This window comes from Biomphalaria glabrata, chromosome 2 (assembly GCF_947242115.1).
Source record: "Biomphalaria glabrata chromosome 2, xgBioGlab47.1, whole genome shotgun sequence".
NCBI lineage: Eukaryota > Metazoa > Mollusca > Gastropoda > Planorbidae > Biomphalaria > Biomphalaria glabrata.
The window spans coordinates 44,649,615-44,664,127 of record NC_074712.1 but is presented as its reverse complement, the minus strand read 5'-3'; the positions used below and the strand labels follow the sequence as shown (position 1 = coordinate 44,664,127).

General features: G+C 35.3%; 2 protein-coding genes across 2 annotated transcripts in view; both read right to left on the bottom strand.

Annotated features, from left to right (window-relative positions):
- Nucleotides 1–14,513, bottom strand: part of LOC106056403 (uncharacterized) — a 130,296-nt gene that overhangs the window by 93,303 nt on the left and 22,480 nt on the right. The gene's annotated exons all lie outside the window — the stretch shown is intronic.
- Nucleotides 1–14,513, bottom strand: part of LOC106056473 (sphingosine-1-phosphate lyase 1-like) — a 28,367-nt gene that overhangs the window by 1,356 nt on the left and 12,498 nt on the right. Inside the window, exons 10-14 of the mRNA XM_013213257.2 lie at nt 14,059–14,205; nt 13,027–13,147; nt 12,724–12,841; nt 4,809–4,955; nt 2,342–2,462 (exon numbers count right to left, since the gene is read on the bottom strand). Of these exons, the coding sequence (XP_013068711.1) occupies nt 2,342–2,462; nt 4,809–4,955; nt 12,724–12,841; nt 13,027–13,147; nt 14,059–14,205 (654 nt within the window). The remainder of the gene's footprint in view (nt 1–2,341; nt 2,463–4,808; nt 4,956–12,723; nt 12,842–13,026; nt 13,148–14,058; nt 14,206–14,513) is intronic.

Genomic DNA, 14,513 nt, shown 5'->3' with positions numbered 1-14,513 from the left:
GTACCCCAGGACTAACAAAGGTTTGGTGCATCACTATTGTGACATTTAATATTTTGTGTGCAATTTTTATCCATGTAAAAAAATGGATTCAACACAGCTTTGAAATAAATCTGAAAATATCAGCCAAAAACATTTCAAATAGTCTTAAATAGCAGAGATGCCTACATGCCAAAAGGAAAATGTGTATTCCCAGACCTGGAAATGTGTATTTTGAGGGGCATATGTGTATTTTCCTAAATATAAAGAAATATGCTCATGAAATACTAAAACCATTCAAGTATGCAACATACACAAAATGCAGTAGTCCTAAAAATTAAAAAAGTATAAAGTTATATAAGACATTACAATGTACTTTTAAAAAAAATATTTACACATTTAGTCTTTGTCATACACTTTTCTGGAAAAACGTTATGCTAGAATGTTGCTGTTGTTTATTGTTTCCTGATTCCATAATATCACCAACAGAACATTCATTCAAAAGAATATGACTGAATGCTAGAAGTGAATTTAGACTAAAACCAGAAGCAATGGTTTGCTTGACTGGATCAGAGACATCTAGCTTTGTTAATGGGCGCTTTCTTTAAAAGGTATGCAGACATTGGAAATGTTGTATCACATTTTGAAAGAATTCAGATTTTCTTCTTTTCAGACCATTACTTGCAGAGACAGCAAATGAAAACTTAGGCATCCTCTACAATCACTAATAAAAAATGAAAGATTTGTTTTCAGACAGATAATCCTTATTAGTCATTGAACTTGTTTCTAATATAGAAGCTGGGCTATTGAGTTTGCTAAATATATAAACTTCATAGCTGTTAGTAAGATAAAGCTTTTTATTCTGGGTTCTGATGCTTGAAGTTGTTTTTAGAAAACAGATAGTCAGATTTGTTGAAGGAAGGTGCAAGGTATTAAGAATTTAATGCATTTTTTTTTCTGCATAAGCAAAAGCTTTTCTTTTGTAAACAACTTAACCTTCAATCTACCTGATTTCATTCTTTGAATTTAAGCTTTCATAAATAAGTTTTGATCTGCCTGCTTTCTGTAATTTTATAGTCAGGGCACAGATATTATTAGATACATATGATATCTATATCCTAGAGCTATTAGACCTAGTCAGTATTCATAATCTCTAGATCTAAGTCTGGTACACACCTGGTCACATCTAGATCTAGAAAACGAGTAGATCTAGAGTTTAGATCTAAATCTAGATCTATTTAGATCTTTATTAAATATCTAGATTTACGAAAATTCGTGGTGCCTGACATTGTAAAACTTTTAAATACAGTACTAGATCTATAAAAGTCCAATGAGTTAGAACTAAACAATCAATTAATTCCCAATCAGTTTGAAAAGTCTAGAAATAAACTGACACATTGAAAGGAACATCAGCAAGCCCTAGATCCAGTAATTATTTAAAATCTTCGCGCAGTAGCGCGCGAAAAAAAAGGTATATCTTATGGTAGATCTAATAAGAATAATCCATTTCAAGGCATCGACGCACTGATCTTTTAAGATCTATATGATTAGCAACAAATTTTTGTTTTTTTAATTCAATTTTTTTTACTTTTGTGGGGGAAATGCGTATTTTTAGATCATAAACCGTACTTGCGTATTTTCGTGTCCATTTGCATACAAATTACGCAAGATGCTTACTTGTAGGCATCTCTAAAATAGGCAATTACTTTTAAGACTACAACAAATTCTGTTGATGCCTAGATTGAAACTAAAGATACTTTAAATGGTTTCTTTATTTCAGCGGTGGCTGAGCGGTTAAGCGCTTGACTTCCGAACCGGGGTCTCGGGTTCGAATCCAGGTGAAGACTGGGATTTTTATTTTCGGGATCTTCGGGGGGCCTCTGAGTCCACCCAGCTCTAATGGGTATCTGACAGTAGTTGGGGAAAAGTAAAGGTGGTTGGTCGTTGTGCTGGCCACATGACACCCTCGTTAACCGTAGGCCACAGAATCAGATGACCTTTACATCATCTGCCCTATAGACCACAAGGTCTGAAAGGGGAACTTTACTTTACTTTACTTACTAAGACTTAGCCGTCTTCCCGTGCTGTCTGACACATAGAGCGGCAAGCTCTCTCCATTGCTATCATTTCAAACTTTTATGTCAATATCTGCAGATGCATAACTTTAAACAAGCAAAGTGTTTAAATATTTTAGCTTGATTGATATCATTATCCAGACTACTACCATTAACAGTTCACTTTTCTAGATTGATTATTATACAAGCAATGCTAAATGATCTTTTTGAGCTCCTTAAAGATAGAAAGTGCAGTTACCATTTGTGGCAGTGACCAAGTTTTTGTTGAATACATGTAAGAAGTAACTTACCTGACCACCACATTCTGCTTTTGGATCTTTCATGATCTCAGCAACACTCTCCTCAACATCCTTGACAAATTCATCCGCAACACCAGGTTTTGTGTGAAGTAAGGTTAAGCAAATATGCAGGCTGGTGTAACAGAAATTATTTTTTATTTTTAATTTAGAATATAGTATTGTCCAATACCAAAAAATAGAAATCAAAGAAAAAATGTGAATGAACAATATAATATTTGTAGCTTGTTAAAGATAAGTGCAGTTACCATTAGTTGAAGTGTGACAAGAAAGCATTTTAATGTTACGATTCAAAAGCAAAAAATAAAAACAGGCCATGCGCAAATGTGTATAAGCCCTTAGATCTATAATAATAGTGGTCTTTTGAGAGAGCACAGTAATTAGAAAACTGAATATATTTTGAAATGTATATTTAATTTTATATTCACTGCCTCAACTGATAATATATTTGGATTCTCATTCGGTTCACTTTCAAAATTTAAGGAACATTCCGAGATACCAACAGCGCCATTAAACAAATGTTTTTTTAATTTGTGGTTAAATTTTCTAAATAATGCCTTTACTAAACAAATTATAACTGCATGAAAACAATAAACACGATTATAGTTAAATTAACATAATGGACTAAGCATACTAATGTATCTTTGTACATATTTCTAAACAAATGCATATAAAAAAGTATAAATTTACATTGTTGATGTTTTTTATCTTTGTTTCTAGTTCAGGTTTTAAGGATTCATTTTCCAGGTTTGTATTTTTAAAGTATTACAAGAATTTCAAATAAAATCAATACAATGTTTGAAAATAAAAATGTGAAGGTAAAGAATTAAAAAAAAAAAGTGCCTATCTTCTACATAATATTATTTCAAAATAAAAACATAATAAAAAATAATGTTAATATAGCTAATTTTCATTGTACATTAGGTAACCACAAATTAATAGCTTTAAGTCTTTTTTTTTACGTTTTTATTTTTTAGGGGGTAAAGTATAAAAAATGTCTCTATCAGACCTTGCACTCAATAGTGCATATATAAAACTCATTTGTTTCAATGTTTTAAGGTATTGAGGGTCTGACATGACCAGCACAGCAACTTTACTTTTCCCAACCTATGTCAGGTACCCATGAACTTTGGGTAGACTCAAGGACCCAAGATGCTGAAGTTCAAAATCTCAGTCTTTTCTAGGATGCCACCCCATGTCTATTAGGAAGGTGACTCTCGTTATATAAACCAACTGAACTGTGAAAATACCTAGAAAACTTTATCATGCTTTGCATTAAAGATTTGATGGATGATACCAATGAATGTATTTCATTTTTTCAATTGAGTTAGACCACTACATTATAGAGCTCTCCTAGTCCAATGGTTTGCTGCCTCGAGTATAAATTTAATGATATAAGAAAATGTTCAAAGTTACTAAATTGAGGTCTGTAGTGATTATCCTGGTCTGGTAAGACAGAAGGAGCAACTAGGTCTGTTAAGAAAGTAAAGATGTTTGGTAACTGTAATAGCTAACCTATTAACTCACATGATGTGTACAACAAGTTAAAAATAGTATAGTTAAGTATTCATTTCAGACCTTGTGAACTATACCACATTTTACTAGAAACAATGGCCAAAGACAATGGTATACAGTGAAACTCTATTTCATCTGGAGCCATACAACAATTTGATTAAGGCTTTCTGGAAGGTATTACAAATCAAAGTCAAGCTAAGAGTATGCTCAAGAGCAATGAGGGTATGACAAGCACTTCAAAATGAGAACCAACAGAAATGTAGACTTTCTTGATTGGGCACAAAGTCTGGAAACCAGCTGCAGATCTCCATAAATAGATTAGAAATAAGAAATAAAATATAAAAATAATTTAATGCCCACATAAGGAGCTTTAAAAAAAAGTCCTTTTGTATTTAAATTTCTACAGCCAAAAAGCTAACATGGAATGGCACATGACCTAGCAAAAATAAAAATGTTTCCTTCAAGGCACAATACAAAATAAAAAGAAAAAAGATAAATATTAAAGATTTGATGGATGATACCAATGAATGTATTTGCATATTCCTCCCATATTCCCAGAACACAGCTGTGGAACAAAACAGATGGTGTTGCATTATAAAAGAGCAGCATTTTTCCGCAATAAACCACACCTTTTGATATAGTGTAAAAGTATGGAACCTAACGCTTCTCATGCTCAAAAAAGATGAAAGCAAGTACTTGAAACTTTTTGATATAACAAGGTTCATATAATCATAAAGCTACAAGCTACATTCAAATATCATAAAATGAAAATATATTTTACAAAAAATTATGCTGAATAATTTTCAAATTCATACATTAGATTGTTTCCTATTCAGAGACAGATCTATACAACCAAACATTTAATTACAGACAAGTGTGGAATAAAAAAAAAAAGAATTTCAGCACCCATTCTATAATTTAAAAAAAATCCAAATTTATATCTTACCTAGGTGGGAATTGCAGAGAATTAAGATTCCATCCTTTTTCTACCAGAGCATTAAACAATCTGTAGACATTGAATTCTTTTGAACCAATGGCAATGATGGACACTAAGGGCTCTCCAAAAATGAAAATTCCAGGAATGGTTCTCAACCTGAAAATATTGAACAAATTTCAGTAACCTAGCATATTTCTATTGAAATAAAATATAAAAGTACTTCTTAGGTGTTTATGGATTAAGATAAACAAATACGCCTTTACTATTTAGTTCTGATGCCATTATGTTGGCATATTCCAGAAATAGATAATAATAAAAAAAAGGACCAAAAGTAAATATGAAGTGGGTGAAGTAATAAAAAATAATACACTAATGAGAAAACTATTGGCTCAATTCCAGAAGCAAAATACAGATGGATATAACCTAAAAAAAATGTTGAGAAAGAAACAAAAATAGTTTGGCAGGTAACTTCAACTTTGGTTATTTGGTTATAAATAAAAGAAGAAAAATGGCGACCCAAGATGGCGGCCGATCTAGTACTAGATCTATTCATTATAGAAAAGATCAACTCCTCGAACTTCGTTCAAAGAGGAAGCCTCTTCCACCATGTTATGCACATATAAATTGTCTCTACCCTTCCTCTGTTAGTACAAGGAAAAGAGGGAAAAAAGGAGGACTACTGTAAAGGCTGAGAAGAAGAGGTTTTTGCCCACCACTTCCTACAATTATTCTAGCTAATGTTCGCTCAATAAGCAATAAAGTGGATGAGATATGTGCCCATGTACGCTACGACCACATTTTTAGGGAAAGTTGTCTATTGGCTTTTACTGAGACATGGTTAGAGGAAGATGACAACGACAACCTAATTGCTATTGATGGTTTCTCTTGCGTGAGATCTGACAGAACGGCTGAGTCTAAGAAAAAGAAAGGTGGGGGGCTGTGTGTGTACATCAACCTCAAATACTGTACCAACTACACGGTTAAAAAGAGAATGTGCTGTCCGGATCTAGAACTACTGGCGCTCTCCCTGAGACCTTTTTATTTGCCACAAGACTTTGGTGTTATTTACATAGTCCTGGTTTATGTTCCGCCTACAGCCAAGACGAAGTTGCAGCTGCAATCATTGCTGACGTAGTGCATGAGTTTCAGACAAGGTCACCAGACGCACCAGTAGTTACACTGGGTTATTTTAATAAATGCACCTTGAAGGTTGACCTACCAACCTTCTATCAACACATCTCATGTCCGACAAGAGAGAAGAGAACTCTGGACTTATGTTACTGTAACATCAAAGGAGCATTCACATCTCACGAAAAGCCACCACTAGGATCATCGGACCACAAAACAATACAACTGCTGCCTACTTACCGCACAAAACTTAAAGAAGGAAAAATCATTCAAAAAAACGTACAAGAATGGACTTAAGACAATATTCTCAAACTATAGGGATGTCTAGACTGCACTGACTGGAATTTGTTTTAAGAGACCACTTCAAATCTGGAAGAATGGGTCGACACAGTGACAAATTACATCAAATTCTGTGAAAACATGTGTGTCAGTACTAAGAACATCAAGATATACCCCAACAATAAACCATGGGTCACTGCAAAAATAAAACGGGAAATAATAAAAAAGAAAAGAGCATATATGAGTGGCGATGGACAGACAAGGAAAAGAGCTCAACGAAACCTCAACATCGTTCTTGAGGAAGGGAGGAGAAACTACTGCACCAAGCTGGAAGACTCAATTAAGACAAGTGACATGAGACAGCGTGGGGCATCATGAACAAAATAGCAGGAGCACAAGTCAATATTAAAAATAATCTTGCTACAAGAGACGAAAAAACATTAGCCAACGAGTTAAATGATTTCTATTGTCGCTTCGACACGAAAGATTTTAATTATCTAAGATTCAAAGCCCTTGAGGATGTCAATGTTAACAACTGTTTAGTGTTATGACATGATTAGGAATTAGTTATTTGTTTCGGGAATAGGGTAAAGTTTTAATTAGCGACAAGTGACGTGACAGATCTTGAAAAAATAAGAACGCTCTAAGTGACGCTAAAAGGAAGACGCTTCTTGTAGAGTAGTAGACTTGAGTACGACATTATTGACATCGGACGATTCCCTTCTTGAGTATTAAACATATTTGTAGAACAACATATTAGCGTCAACTACATATTTGATTGTTTCGGCCTTTCGCCGGTGTTACTGAAGTAGTTTAGTTCAGCGTTACTTCCAGTCAGATCTACACTAGACAGATTGCCAAGAATCAACACCGCGCGGAGGCCTTAACAACGTGGCGACCCCAGACTCGGAGCTCACTGGCAGCAACATCCAGAAGGATAGAAGCCCTCTGTTAGGAGGAGGCAGAAGTTAACGTCATCGGACTAGTCTGCAGCTAGACCATGATTATACAGCCACGTCGGCGAAGGAAAGCCAGTGAGATCCTGGACTCGTAGACCTAGGAGGTAACGAAATACAGATCTAGATCTACATTTGTAATTTGTAAACGCCCATACGTTGGGGCATCGTATTGAAGCCTGTAGTTCGGTATTGAGAAAGCTACAGTTGTTGAAGGGAAGAAAACCGTCCTGTCGAAGCCGTACTGAAGAGATATCGCCTGACCGGCATCTTAAGAACGAACGTTAAGGTCACCTTTGCAAGGCCAAGATTGACCGTTGAGGTCACGCCAAAGAACTTTGGACATAGGAGCCACCTTACTGCCTACGGCACTTAAGTACAGTAGTGCTAAGTTGATCTACGGCTCGGCTGAATCTGTGCTACACGTTAGATAGCCAGATAGCCGGTATATTAGCAATGGACTTTGACTTTGTCGCTGTGTCTACTGTTGGACTGTTCCAGTTTCACTTGGGACAGACGACCACCTGGAACCACCGTACCTGCCTTGGAACCAGCAACCGGAACCAGACTCTACGTCACCGACGAACCGGAGCCAGACGACAGATCACCGTGAACCAGAACCAGACGCCGGACCACCGAAGAACCAGAGCCGTTGCAGACCAGTACTGAAGGACCTTGGAGAGCCGAAACGTTCGCTGTCCTTATCTCACCGCTAGGGAAGACATCGCCGTGAACCTTGCCGCCGGGACAGACATTAGCGTAGGAAGAGTGGACCCGAGACTGACTGTGGAGTTATCGCCGCTTCTTAGACAGATAAGTCAAGTGTTATTTAACTACTTTCTCCTTAGAATAATTAGAGTCTGTAGGGAAGTGACCACTCGCTAGATTATCACTACCAGGTTAAATCGTGGTGGATTGGGGATATCCTTAAAATTAGGTGTAATCTAGCAAGAGGTCCAGATATACGTTTAGCTGTTCATCCTGTATGTGAATGTGAATCATTTAGTTAAGCATTTTTTTTTTTCTTGTAGCAACGTTGTGTATTAATTGTTTGTAATACTCCAGTCTTAAGTCTTACTGTCAGACGAAAGTCTCATGCATTAGAACTAGATCTATAGTTTGGTGTTTATCATATTTAGGTTTAATTTCATAGTTTATTTGTATGAGTAAGTTATATACACTCCTGGCTGTGAAAACAGGTAAGAAGTAACTAAGATCTAGCGTAATCTAGACTAGATCTGAGGGATAATCGAGGTGAAGCCTGATTGCCCATTTGTAATTTTAGTATTTGTAAATAGACAGGTTGGTCTATTTACCGGCGACTCGTGTGAGTAACACGTAGTCGGTTGAGTGTGCATGTGTCGCACAGCGTATTCAGTCGGGTCAAAGGGTAGCCTACACACTGGTACCAAGGATACTAAGTGTATCTTGGAAAGTACAGAAGTTATTATAAGTCGGAGTTGGTAGTCTAGACGCCAAGGGTAGAGTGACGAATTTAATTTATTTGAATCAAGAGGTATTAGGAAGCCGCGGAGCGAGGTTACGCTCAAAAGGTAATTTGATTTATAGAACATAGGTAATAGAAGCTATTAGGCCTGTGTGTAAGATAAGTTAAATAAAAAAGCGAGGTAAAGTAACATAAAGGTAATATGGCAACTACTTCAGGTTACGACCTGGAAGAATTTAGAAAAAAGCTAATTCATGAAGCCAAGACAGAACTAGAACTGCGCGGCAAAGAACTAACTGCCTATGTACAGCAGATGGTGGCGGCAGAAGCAGAACGCTTGGAGAGAGAGAAAGCTAGAGGCAGAGAAAGAGAAAAAGAAGAAGCAGAACGCTTGGAGAGAGAGAAAGCTAGAGGCAGAGAAAAAGAAAAAGAAGAAGCAGATCGCATAGAGCGTGAAAAGGTTAGAGAGGCAGAAAAGTTGGAGAGGGAAAAGGTTAGAGAGGCGGAACGTGTAGAGAGGGAGAAAAAAGAAGAGGCGGACAGAAAAGTGAGAATTCAAGTAGAACAGATGAGGATAGAGGCTGGTGTAAGTGTGCCCACCGAAGGAAACAGCAACAATAGTGCCAACAACGCGGCAACATTCCGAAAGAAGTATTACGAAAACACTCCATCTAGCCAAGTTGATCCACAAACAACTATCAACTCAGAAAGGGACTTTTTCACTAAATGGCTCGAATTCGAGAATGTTGAGAACACCTACGAGGGGTTGAAGAACTTCATTCTGATTGATAACTTTATCAATAAGTGCGACCCTCAGCTACAGTCCTTTGTAAAAGAAAGAAACCCTAAGGTAATTGAAGACTTGGTAGAAATTATTAGGATCTTTAAGAATGCTTACCCAAACAATCCACTTTCAGTTAGAGACCACAAAAAAGTTATTCACCTGGTAAATTATGTAAAGAGAAATGATGGTAATGATAGGGATTATGATAGGAGAAACGATAAGTCCAGGGAACGTGGGAACAATGGTCGGGATAGTTATGATGGCATAAAGGATAGATCCTGGGAAAATGAAAACAATGGCAGGGAAAGTTATGATAGGAGAATAGATAGACCTAAAGCGGGTGATAGAAACCTTAGGGCTGTTACATGTTTTAACTCTCAGGAAAAGGGACACATGGCATACCAGTGTAGGAAACATAGAGGGAATGGAGCTGGCAATGGGAATACACAGGATAATAGTGGCACTTGTGATAGGAGAGGTAATCAAGGAAACCGTAGACAAGAGAGGGATAATCGGCCACCGGATAGGGTTAATTTTATAAGGAACATCCAAGACAGGGATCGTGATAGCGGACATAGTGAACCAGATGAAGAAATTAATTACGTTGATTGTGGGGAAGATAGATTTAAACTATATCCAGACAGGCAATTTTTTTTAGCGGGAGGGGGAGGAGTTGTTATGACATGATTAGGAATTAGTTATTTGTTTCGGGAATAGGGTAAAGTTTTAATTAGCGACAAGTGACGTGACAGATCTTTAAAAAATAAGAACGCTCTAAGTGACACCAAAAGGAAGACGCTTCTTGTAGAGTAGTAGACTTGAGTACGACATAATTGACATCGGACGATTCCCTTCTTGAGTATTAAACATATTTGTAGAACAACATATCAGCGTCGACTACATATTTGATTGTTTCGGCCTTTCGCCGGTGTTACTGAAGTAGTTTAGTTCAGCGTTACTTCCAGTCAGATCTACACTAGACAGATTGCCAAGAATCAACACCGCGCAGAGGCCTTAACATTAGAATTAGTGATTACTAAAGAGAAAGTTTGTAACATTTTCAAAAACGTCAACCCAATGAAAGCTGGTGGGCCTGATGGAATAAAAGGGCGAATCTTAAAAGAATGTGCTGAACAACTAGCTGAACCTTTCCAAGATATTTTTTCTACTTCATTACTAAACCATGAGATATTACCTGTGTGGAAGTCATCTATAATTGTACCTGTGCCAAAGGTTTCCAAACCGAAGGAAATGAATGACAATAGACCTGTTTCACTTACTTCCATTGTGTCTAAATGTTTAGAAAAATTGGTTAAAATGTTTCTTCTGAATGATCTTTGTTGTAAGTTAGACCCTTTACAATTTGCTTACCAAAAGGGAAAAGGTGTAGACGATGCCATGCTAAATATTTTAAATTGTGTCTACAAACATCTGGACTTACCGAACACTTATGTAAGATTGTTCTTTATTGATTTCTCATCAGCTTTTAACACTATACAACTTCATTTACTCATTGAAAAGATGAAAGCGTTGAAGATTAGTCCATACATAATATTATGGGCTAATGAATTTTTGACCCAGAGATCGCAGAGGGTTAGGGTAAACAATGTTATATGAATGAACGCATAGTTAACAAGGGCGCCCCAGGGGGCTGTGACATCCCCATTGTGGTTCATTTTGTACACCAATGATTTTCAATCTGATAGTCCTTTTTGCTCCTTCACAAAATTTGCTGCTGATGCGGCTCTTCTTGCCCTGCTCTCAGAGAGCTCAGACGTAAATGAGTATTTCAGAGAAATAGAATACTTTGAAAAATACTGTAAAGATAATTTTTTATTATTAAATGTAAAAAAAATAGAATACTTTGAAAAATACTGCAAAGATAATTTTTTATTATTAAATGTAAAAAAAAAAAACCAAAGAAATGATAATCGATTTTCGTAGGGAAAAGAAGGAAAATGTTATTGTTTCTGTAGCTGGAGAGACTATTGAAATAGTGCAAACCTTTAAATACCTTGGTACTTTCCTAGACAATAAACTAAATTTTTCAGCAAATACTGATTATATCTCAAAAAAGGGCAGCAAAGATTACGATTACTAAGAAAACTGTCCTCGTTTAATGTTAGCGAAAAGGCCTTGGCTATGTTTTATCATGCTCACATCTGCAATATTTTAAGTTTCAATATCACTGCCTGGTATGGCAATATGAGCATTAAAAATAAAAATAAACTTTATAGAATCCTAAATGCTGCTGGTAAAATCATTGGCAAAAAACAAACCCCATTTGGGCAGTTGTTTGAGACAAACATCTATAAAAAAGCTAACAAGATCCTCGAAATAAAGAATCACCCTTTGTGTCATGATTTTGTGATTTTACCATCACAAAAGAGATACAAGACACCGATGGCAAAGACAAACAGACACAAACACTCTTTTGTTCCCCTGGCAATCAAATCATTAAATAAGAACAATCTGATATAAACTTTGTAAAATTATGAGTGCATCTGGTGTGAATGTACACTTTGGTTTCTTATAGTTATAATGTTTTTTGTTTGGTGTAATGCACAAATTGTAAGACAAATTTCCATACGGGCAATAAAGATTATTATTATTATTATTATTACTTTAAGAAATTTCTTAATGGTTCTACTTTGCTAATGCCCCACTTCATTATGCCAACTGTGAACAATCTTGAGATCAAAAGCTCTAGGCTGTTGTTCAAAGCAAGAAGTTGTTTTTTGTTGTTTTTTTTGCTAAAGAAACAAAGCCTATGAAATCAAACCTTTAATTACCAGCAAACATTTTCCACAACATAAATGGTAACAACTGAGAAAAAAAAAAAAGGACGATTTACTAAAAACTGCAATGGACATCAATTAATTTGTTTTAAAAAAATGCTTATTAATTATAAAATTGTTTGACAATTACCAAACAAAAACAATTAACTAATGGACAGAACAACTTCCAGTGTAAAGATAATATAAGAAATGATGGAAATGGTATCCCTATAGAAAACATGGACTAATATTACTACAATAGCTACACATGAAAATCTTGAAATAATGAAAGAACAGTTATATAAAGCACAAGCATTGTGCTAGGATAAGTTTTAGTATATTCTGTGAGTTTCACCTTTTCCTAATTCAAATCCACATAAGAAAATAAGACAGAACCATATATCTATACATAAATAGTCAAGAATATTTAAGAATATTTAAGAAAATGCAATATCACTGAATCATAAATTAAACCTAAAGAAGGAAGTTTATTTTAAAGAGTGTTTGTGATTGTCAAGTTTAGGGGATGGACTTGAAATCAATGGACTCAAACCTGCTAAGGACATATCTTGTTGTTGAAACTATTTTCTTTGTAGACTCCACATATCCAGCCTCACCAAAATACATCAATGTGGCCCAGCAGGCGGCTGAAATGGCTCCTGCCCTGCTGCCTAAAAAAAGGACAATGAAACAAAGTACTATAATGAATGTGAAATAATGGGTTGAAGACAATAGTTTTAGACAATGTAAGTGAAACAATGAATCGATTATGTAAGACTTTAAAGCATTGTAAATACTATTGATTTCATTTATGTTTATACAAGTACATAAACTTCAAATGTATGAAGCTCCTAACCTGCAAAAGTAGCTGATGCATACAGACCCCCTGACCAATCCACCAAAATAAAAAATTGCTTTGACCTCAATTCTTTATTTCTGTACATTATGACAGAAGATCCTTTTGGCGCAAACCCATACTGAAAAGAAAAATGCAATCAACATACTTTTTTAAATGAATAGGGCCCACAGTTATATAGGTCTTATATCCCTAATTTCCTTAGATTTCACAATGAACTATTTAACAAGTTTATCTTTAAAATTAAAAACAACATGAAAAGTTGTATAACTCAAAATCCTATAAAAGCTTATTTTTCTACCCAAGATCTGCCTGTGTCAGATTACATCTTTGTATGTCATTTCTTTCATTCACCCACTCACCACACAGCAACTTGATTGAGAAACTTAATAGTGTTTAAATTGTAAGGCTGCTAACAGCAACTAACTTTATCATTAATCTTCAAGCCTTTATTAATGATTCTAAGTCTATATGTTCAGAAGACTTGATCTAAATCATCTAAATTATCAACAACCAAACACTCTCACAAACCATGCATATCAAAATCTCTATTAATCCAGCCAGTAAGCATATCAACACTGATTCTCCCCTATAGGTCACAAAGGTATAAACATCCATCTGTCTATTACCAAAACCATTACAGACTGGTACCACCAAACGAACAAGCATAAGGCCAAGTTAAGAAATGGATTTTGAAATAAAAAATAAAATGCTGGCATCCTAACATAGAAAATTTTGAATAATAACTAAAAATTTAATTATAGATCAATGATTAAAATGCAATGTTCCTACATTAAAGGGATGGAAATGGAAGTGGACTAAGAATCCAATTCATTGGATAGGCATAAAACCAAGATGTCTTGTTAAGTTTTATAGAACGTGATCTAGATATATATTTCTGGCAGGATGAAATACACACATTAGAAGATAAAAATAATTTACAATAAACCTAAATAATTTTTTTTCATTAAAAAAAACTATAGCACCAATGAAAAAATTATTAAATTATTTTCAGTTCGACTGAAGCCAAACCTTGTGTGTATCAGCTGAGATGCTGGTGACTCCTGACACACGGAAATCAAAGGGAGGAAGAGGAAAACCAGCCTTTTCCATGAATGGCAAAAGGAAACCACCAAGACAGCTGTCTACATGAACTGGTATTCCATACTGCAAACCAAGCTGGGAATAAAAAAAAAAAAGACTTTAGGGATGCATGAAAAACAAACAACTTTAAGTTTGATTACAATCACTATTTCACTTTTTATTCCTAGACATTTGGATGGATATAAATTAGCTAAGTTACTGCAAGTACAACATTTGTAAAATAAAGATTTTCTTTTGTGAACATTTGAATGCTACATTAAAGAACAAACAGCTACTACTATTCTCAGCTTAGTTACAAAGAACCAGTATGTTCCTGAGCAGAGTTGCAAAGAACTATTTTGTTCCTTAGCTTAGTTACAAAGAACTATTTTATTACGTTCCTT